The sequence below is a fragment of the Mus pahari genome, chromosome 8 (assembly GCF_900095145.1).
Source record: "Mus pahari chromosome 8, PAHARI_EIJ_v1.1, whole genome shotgun sequence".
Lineage (NCBI taxonomy): Eukaryota > Metazoa > Chordata > Mammalia > Rodentia > Muridae > Mus > Mus pahari.
Window position 1 is genome coordinate 47,729,936 of NC_034597.1, and position 9,127 is coordinate 47,739,062.

Below are 9,127 nucleotides of genomic sequence, written 5' to 3' on the forward strand. Positions count from 1 at the left end.
AAAAAAAAAAGCAAAGAATCAAAACAATGTTGCTTATATGATAGAATAATCTCCACATACTAATTATCATTGAGTGCCTTGCCAGTTTTTCATTGCTGTTTTAAGAGTACACATTGCTTTATAATCAGAAAAAGACATTAGTCTTGGTTTTTTGGTGGAGTTGGTTTTTTGGGGTTTTTTGTTTTGTTTTTTTTTTTGTTGTTGTTGTTGCTTTTTTTAAGACAAGGTTTCTCTGTGTAGCCCTTAGAGAGCCACCTGCCTCTGCCCTGCTTCCCCTTCAAATGCTGAGATTAAAGGTGTAGGCCCCACGTGCCTGACAATTTTTTCCTGTGTAGCTCTGGTTGTCTTGGAACTAGCTCAGTGACCAGGCATACTCCAGTTAATTTTCATTTTGATGCAGTTTTCAAGTTCTCTTGCTCTCCACAGCTGAATGGGTTTGAAATTTTAATCAGTAATATGTCTGTTTTTAATTTATGCTATAGGGTAAAAATCTTTATAAAGTTCGATGGAAAGGATATACATCTGAAGATGATACCTGGGAACCTGAGGTTCATCTGGAGGACTGTAAAGAAGTTCTTCTTGAATTCAGGAAGAAAGTTGCTGAGAACAAAGCTAAAGCAGTCAGGAAGGATATTCAGGTACCAAGTTTTATCTCATTCCTTTTTTTTGGTTTGATATTTATAATCTTATGTATACAGAGTATGTGTAGTAAACAATTTATGAAAAATACAGTGTCCAGTATTTCTTTTATGAATTCCATTTTGCTCACAGACTGCTTCTGGTGATTTTGTTCAACTTTTATTTTCCAACGTGTGGTTCTATTTGACAGACAACTATAGTTTGTATGTTGTTAGTCAGCTTATACTGTAATGAAATACCTAGCATAATTTAAAGATAAGTTTTAATTTTGTCTTAGAGTTCTAAGGTGTTAGTCCACTTCTGGATGCCTCTGATGGGAGGCACCAGAGTGCTGTAAGCTCCTCGTTTTCACAAGCCAGGAAGCACAGAGGAAACCAGGGTTCCCAGTCCTCTTGGAGGTTTTCACAAATGATCTAAGAATTTCTTATTAAGCTTCACCTCCCTAAGATCCACCAAGCTGAGGTTGGAGGCAGAAACAGGCAGATCTCCCTGAGTTTGAGGCCAGCCTGGTTTACAGAGCTAGGTCTAGGATGGATAAGGGTAACAAAAAAACCCTGTCTTAGGAAAAAAAAAAAAATGATTTTTCCTCCCTCCCACTCCTCCTTCTCCTATTTGTTAGTGCTACCCTAGGGACCAATCCTTTAACACATGGACCTTGGAGGACACTCAGCATTCAAATTTCAGCAGATATAAATGTTGGCTAATAAGTTGGGGTATGTTCGTAATCCCAGTAATCAGAACAATTAGGCAGAACGTTTACTGAGAATGAAGGTCTGCCAGGGCTGCATAATGGGACCCTATCTCAAGGACAAAGAGTAGCAGTGTACTCAGTGATACAAAGCCCTGTATTCAGGCTCCAGGGCCATGCTGAGGAGCCAGGGTGATAAATGTAAAAGTGAAGGAGCATACAGACAGAAATCATAATTTTGTATTTTCCAATGATGTGAGCAGCTATTCTTTGTATGTGGAGATTATTGCCATAATTATTTATTTTGTTCTGGTTCATAGTATTGTTAGATTATAGCACATAGATTCATATCATACTTTATTTGTGTTATTAACATGTCTTCATTTAACCTTTCTGTAGTTAAATAATTCTTTCTTGACACAAAGTCTCATAACGTAGCCCTGGCTGACTTAGAACTATACCAGGTTAGCTTGGAACTCAGAGATACCTGCCTCAGCTTTTTGAATGCTGAGATTAAAGGTCTTCACTACCATGCCTGGCTTTAGTTTTGAGACAGAGTTTTTACTCTGTGTCTCTGGTTAGTCTGGAACCATGGAGATCAAGCTAGCCTTGAACTTATGATTCTCCTGCCTTTGCCTCCTGAGTGTTAGAATTACAGGCAGCATACCTATTGTTTTAGTCAGGGTTTAACTGCTGTGAGCAGACACCATGACCAAGCTTTAAAAAGGACAACATTTAATTGGGGCTGGCTTACAGGTTCAGAGGTTCAGGCCGTTATCAAGGTGGGAGCATGGCAGCATCTAGGCAGGCATGGTACAGGCACAGTTAAGAGTTCTACATCTTCATCTGAAGGCTGCTATGAGGAAACTCACTTCCAGGCAGTTAGGGTGAGGGTCTTAAAGCTCATGCCCACAGGGACAAACCTACTTGAACAAGACCACACCTCCAATAGTTCCACTTCTAGACTAGGCATACTCAAACCACCACGCCTAGCAAAATTAAATAGTTTTTAATCCCCTTTCCTCATTTTGTTATGTTTTTTGGCAGTGTTGTATATGAAGCTGATATTTTAGCATAGAGCTAAACTTTCAAGTCCCAACCACTTCAGGTTGTGGTGGATGTATGTGGGCATCTGTTGTGCTCTTGTTATTATTATGTAAAGGTTCATGAAGGTGCAAAAGACTTTTGTTTGGATTACTCACCAGTGCTATCACATTCCCTTACCTTTTCAATCTTGGTGACACATTTTTCCATCCTTTCTGTTAATTTATTTGCTATAAGACGGTTTTGGAAAATGAGTAATAAAAGTAGTTTGCTCATGTTTTTTGTTGTTGTTTATACAAAAATTTATTTCTGAGACTGGATTTCTGTACAGCCCTGGCTGTCCTAGAACTTGCTTTGTAGATCAAGCTGGCCTTAAACTCAGAGAACCCTTGTCTCTGCCTCTGAGTGCTGGGATTAAGGGCATGCAAAAGGCATGCACCACAATACCTGATTCAATATCTTATTCTTGAGCTTCTTTTTAGAGTAGGAAAACAGTTCAGTAGAAACTATTTAAGATTATATAATACAAATCAGCCAAATAGGTAAGATTTCTATGTTGTTAGTGTGCTTATTCCATATAACTTACATAGAACAAGTTTAAGAACACTCTAGAAGAAGGGCTGATAAGACAGCTGAGCTTGCTGTTTGTTATACCTGATGACCAGGGTTTAATTCTCAGACATTATCACTTGGTGAAAGGAACAAAAGTCAATTGATCCTCTGACCTCTGCATTCATGCTTACACATAAAAAATAAATAATTTAAAAATTCAGTTACAGCCCATTTATAAATTAGACTGTTACTTCTTTTTTTTTTTTTTTTTTTTTTTAAAGATTTATTTATTTATTATATGTAAGTACACTGTAGCTGTCTTCAGACACTCCAGAAGAGGGCATAAGATCTCGTTACAGATGGTTGTGAGCCACCATGTGGTTGCTGGGATTTGAACTCTAGACCTTTGGAAGAGCAGTTACTTCTTAACTCAGTTTGATGATTCTGTTTATTGCCACTGGAAGCACTGGCATTTTTCTTCTTTATGTCTCCTTTTTAAATTGACATTCCTCACCTCAGAGTCTTATTTGCTAGGTCAGAAATACAAGTAATACACATGTTAAATTTAGGCAATTTAAAGAAGTCAATTTTGCTACAAATGTTTACATTAGATTTTATTAGTACTGCCTCTCAAAACTCTTGAACTTATGTTAGTGTTTTAACCTTTTCTGTTTTTTATAGAGACTATCTTTAAACAATGACATATTTGAGGCAGACAGTGATAGCGACCAGCAAAGTGACACAAAAGAAGATACTTCACCAAGGAAGAAAAAGAAAAAATTAAAGTGCAAAGAAGAGACAAGTCCAGATGATCTGAGGAAAAAAAGGACAAAAATGGGAAAACTAAAAGACAAGTTCAAGACAGAGCTGGAGAGCACCTCTGAAATATTAGGTTTTGATGTGAAGACGAAGAAAAGAATTTGGGAAGTCAAGGAAGAATTAAAGGACTCCAAAAAGCCCAAAAAGGATGAAATAAAGGAAACCAAGGAATTAAAGAAAGCTAATAAAAGGGCTGAAATAAGAGATTTAAAGATTAAAATAAGAGAAGATGTCAAAGAGAACCGAAAAACAAAAAAAGAGAGATATATAGAATCTCCACTGGAGTCTGAATCACCTAATGATTCCCTCATTCTAGAGAATGACAGTGAAAACTTTCTTTCTGACAACAAAGAAGAGAATCAAAATGTGAGAACTGTAAGAGATAAGACAGCCCAGGATACAGTGCAAGAGGGTATTTTTGAGAAACATCTGGATGACCTTATAAGTATTGAAGAGGATGCTGGTACCCGAGTTAGAAGGAAGAAGACAAAGCCAAGAAAGTTTGAGGAACCAAAAGAGATCAAGAAGCTTGAAAACACGAATACCTTTTTAGAAAGGAAAACAATGCCCAAAAAGCAAAGAAATCAAGACAAAGGCATAAGTAACCTAGAGTTAAATAAGTTACCATCACCTGTGTTTGCCCAAACCCTGAAAAGTTCCAGACTAAGTGGGGAAGAGAAGAGCCTAAAGTCCTCTGACTTGGCAGAAGAGGTAAGGTTGGTAGAGAACTTGAAGAATACAGATATGCTTGGTACAGATTATTACTCGTGTTGTATGGTTAGGAACTTTCACAAGGAATGACAAAAGAAACAGTCAAACTAGAATAAAGTGTAACTCGGGTAGTTATTAAATATGGTGGCACTGAGGGTGGCTGTGTGTGCTCTAATATTAAGTAAGCACCAGAACCCCAACTTTACCTTTCAGTTTGTGCCTTTTTTTTTAAACCAAGACAAACCCCTGAGAGTTAATTTGTTAACAAAAGTTAGATTTTTTTTTTTTTTTTTGTAGATTTGTGCAGCATTTTATAGTCAGTCCTATCAGCTTTATCATCTTACTAAATTTCATTTGGGGTGTGTATGTCCTCTATTTTAAAAATACTGAGAATTTGATACAGTGCATCTTGATCTTATTCCCCTCTAGTCTTTCCCTAACTTCTTCCAGATCCACTTTTACCTCTCTCTCCTTTCACCCAGCTTGTGATCTTTTTTATTTTAAGCTTCATCATGTCCAATTTGTACTGTCCATATGCTGAATGTGGGGCCATCTTCAGGTATATGGTAGATTTACCAGTAGCCCCACACACCCTTAAAGAAAACCTTCTTCTAGAAACTATCCAATAATCAGCTCCATAGCTCCTCATTTATGGGTGGAACTTAGTGGCTCCGTTCCCCTTTCATGTTAAAATGTTAACTAGCTTGATCTTGTGTCTATCATACTTTCTCCATGCCCCTCTCTAACAAAATGTCTTACACTATAGCCCAGGGCTAGCCTTGAGCTGATCCTCTGGCTCCTCCTTCCTGGGTGTTGGGAGTTGAAGTTACACTTGGCTTTCACTTTTTTTGGGGGGGGTGATAAGATTTATTTGTATGGCTTGGCAGTAGGAGTACCTGGTGGTGGTACCCACCTTTAATCCAGTGCTCAGGAGGCAGAGGTAGGTGTATCTCTGAGTTCAAAGCTAGCCTGGTCTACAGAGTGAGTTCCAGGATAGCCAGGCCTACACTAGAGAAACCTGTCTTAAAAAACAAACAAATATACAAAAACAATAAAAGATTTCTAGATTTATTGGTATGAATGTTTTATTTGCATATATGTACACGTACTGTGTGTGCCTGGTGCCCAGAGTCCAGAAAAAGGCATCATATATTCATTTGAGTCCTGGGAACTGAACCCAGGTTCTTTATAAGAGCACCAAGTGCTCTTAACATCTGAGTCATCACATCACTGCAGCCCCAAGATAGTTTTTATAGAGTTTAATTTTGAAGCAATTTAATTTTTACTATACAAAAGAATGGCTTTCACAGTGACATTTTCATACCTGTATATAAAGAATTGCAAGTTTTTGTTTTTGTTTTTTAATTTGAGATAAGGTCTCACTGCATGACTGAGCTGGCCTTGAATTTATGTAGATCTGTCCCTGCCACCCTAGTGCTAGGATTAAAGGTTTACACTATCATGTAAATGTATATTCAAACATTTTAAGTAATAGATTCTTACAAGAAAATGGAGAAACAAAGTATTGTGTTTTGGGTTTCATTTCATATAGCTTAGCATGTCTGCAGGATAATCTTGGTGGAGGGAAGGAGCAGTGGGAGAAACATTGAATAATCAGCTCTGTGCTCAGGCATGTGTAGAATATTTTGGTTTGCAAATATTACAGTTCAACTCTTTATCTTTTATTTTTTGTTTTGTATTCATTATTCTTTAGGAGAAAGAGAAAAAAAATGAACCCAAAGAAAAATACCAGAAAAGGTATGATTTGGACAAAGAAGAAAAAGCCAGAAAAGAGCCAAAGGGATTAAAATGTAAGTACAAAAATGAAAATAGCTCAATGTTCATTGCCATTGTTAAAACAATTATTAATTGATTTTATGTATATTATGTGTACACCTGGGTGTGTGTGTGCGTGTGTGTGTATATATGTATGTATGCATATGTATGTCTGATATGTTATAAAGGTTGAATGTCTCTTTTCTGAAATATTTGGGACCAAAAATGTTTCTGATTCCTCTTCCTGGTTCAATGAAATTTATATGTACATATAATGAGATTTCTTAAGAATGCACCCAAGTTTAAATCCAAATTTTGTTTATATGTACATTATATGCACTCTTTTGTAATACTATAATGTTTTTAGTGTTCCAGTGTTTGTGAGTCTTGCATTAAGAGTAAAATTTTCTACTTAATAGCTTCATACTGGCTTAAGTTTAATTTTGGGGTTTTTCAGAGTTCTCTCGTGTTTCAGTGCATATGTGTGGTATATGCAGATGTGTGTATGCATTTGCCTAGTGCACTCAGAAGGCCAGAGGAGGACATGGGATTCACTGCTGTTACTCTCCACTTATCCACTGCATCTGAAGGTGTGCTGATAGTTAGCAAGCCCGAGCAATCCACTTGTCCACACCCCACCTAGTTAAAGAGTTTCAGTACTTAACATGTCCAGCTTTTTATATTTGGGGGATCTGAACTCAAGTCTCATGATTGCACAAGGCTTCTTAGACATTATGCCATTTCTTCAGCTTTCCCAACTTCAGGTATTTTGTTGTTTTGTTTTTACAAGGCTGGCATCAAACTCCCAGAGCCCCACCTGCCTGCCTTTGCATCTGAGATTAAAGAGGTGCACTATCATACCCGGCCAGCCATGCACATTTTTTAATACTTTTTTCCTCACCATGTTAGAGGTGGAACTCAGGGTCTTGTTCATACTAAGCGAATGCTTAGCTGCATCTTCAGTTGTAAAAGTAGATTTTATTTTAGGTCTAGACTCAGACATGGCAGTAGTAATGCCTATCTCAGTGGCTCATACATAAAGTAGTATAAGAACTGCATCTATTTGAACAGTACAGAAAGCACTTACTACATTTCAGAGATTTTTTTGGAGATCTAAAATACTGTCAAATTAACATCTGGGCAAGATGTTCAGGATGAACACTGCTGATTCTGAACTACTGTGATTGTGACAAAGGACTACTGAAAGAGGGAATCTCAGTGATCCCTTTCCTTTAGGAAGACACACTAGAGCTTGTGCAGAAGTTGTTTCTGGTGCTGAATGGGGAAAAGAGCATGGTGTAAGAGCACTGTCCATATACCTGATAAAGCTACAAAATTCCACCAACTTTTAACTACGAATGGAATGCAAGAAAAACTAGGTATATAGATTAATAATAGCATGTGTGCTTACCATACCAGGTCCTACCTAGGTTCTATCTTGAGCACCAAAAAGCTAGAGTGAGGAAGTAGGAAAAATATGTAAAGTACTGGAGAATTTGGAAGAACTTTTGTTAAGTGCTAGTTACATAGGTTTTTACTAGCAGGGATATTGGAAACCAGTACTCCTCATGAATGAAATAAATAGTTTTCATTGAAGAAAAAAACATGTACTTGAAATTGGCCTACAAGATGAGGGATCTGGACTGGTAGAGTGTATACAGCATACACAAGGGAATCAATTGCCCCATCCCCCAAAAGGGCAGGCAGGCAGGAAAAAAGGAAGGAGAAGTTACTCAAGAAGATGTGAATACTTCTTTGTCATAGCTCTCTGGATACTGAACAGCCAAAAGGACTAGTTAAAATGACTTTGTGACTTTGATAGTAAATCTTAAATTGATTCATAACTAAGGTAAGTATTATTAAAACTACAAAAACCATACTCAATATGAGTACAGATTTTCTTTTGATTGTACATAAATTTGCGACTTACAGTTAACCATTGACTTTAATTTTTTAGCATTTAAGGAAATCAGAAATGCATTTGATTTATTTAAAAAAACAACAGAAGAAAAAAATGATGTTCTTGAGAATAATTCAAAAAGAGAAGAAATATCACTGGATTGTAAAATTATAAATGATAGCAAAACCAAGGACAAGTGTTCACTTAAAGAAAAAAGAAATGCTCGAGAAGAGACTGATACTTGGGCATACATTGCTGCAGAAGGGGATCAGGAAGGCTCTGACAGCATATGCCAAACAGACGAGACATCTGGTAAGTTTGCTTGGCATTGTTCACATAGAGTGATGTCAGAATGTGCCCTGTATTATCTACTTTTCGCTCAGAATATAATAATTTTATTTGGATCTGCGGAGTAACTTTTAATATTGAAGACTCAAGTCATCGTTTGACATCTAAATGCTCTAAATTTATAATACACTTATAAAGATTTCTGTTTTCCAGCTTAACTTGTTTGTTTGTTTGCTTGCTTGCTTACTTTTTGAAGACAAGGCTTTCTCTGTAGCCTTGTCTGTTCTGGAACTCACTCTATAGACTAGGCCAGCCTTGATCTCATAGACTCTGCCTCCTGAGTGCTAGGGTTAAAGACAGATGCCACCACCACCTAGCTCAGTTCAATCTTTTATCTTGAGCTTTCATTCCAAAATGATCATATAAAAACTGGGCATGGTAAGTGACACCAGCCCTCAGCAGGTAGTGGCAAGAGGACAGAGACTTCAAGGTTATCCATCCTTAGCCACACAGGGGTTCAGGATCCTCCTAACTCTACATCCTAAGTGTTGGAACAGTAGATGTGTACCATCATTCCCTGCTAGGTATTTTTTGTTTTGTTTTGTTTTTTTCCAGACAGGGTTTCTCTGTGTAGCCCTGGCTGTCCTGGAACTCACTCTGTAGACCAGGCTGGCCTCAAACTCAGAAATCTGCCTGCCTCTGCCTCCCAA

General features: G+C 37.4%; 1 protein-coding gene across 2 annotated transcripts in view; it reads left to right on the top strand.

Annotated features, from left to right (window-relative positions):
- Mphosph8 (M-phase phosphoprotein 8) overlaps nt 1-9,127 on the top strand; it is a 32,007-nt gene that overhangs the window by 4,566 nt on the left and 18,314 nt on the right. For both annotated transcript variants that reach the window (XM_021203307.2, XM_029541671.1), the window contains exons 2-5: nt 483-638; nt 3,605-4,453; nt 6,168-6,264; nt 8,187-8,441. In XM_021203307.2, the coding sequence (XP_021058966.1) occupies nt 483-638; nt 3,605-4,453; nt 6,168-6,264; nt 8,187-8,441 (1,357 nt within the window). The remainder of the gene's footprint in view (nt 1-482; nt 639-3,604; nt 4,454-6,167; nt 6,265-8,186; nt 8,442-9,127) is intronic.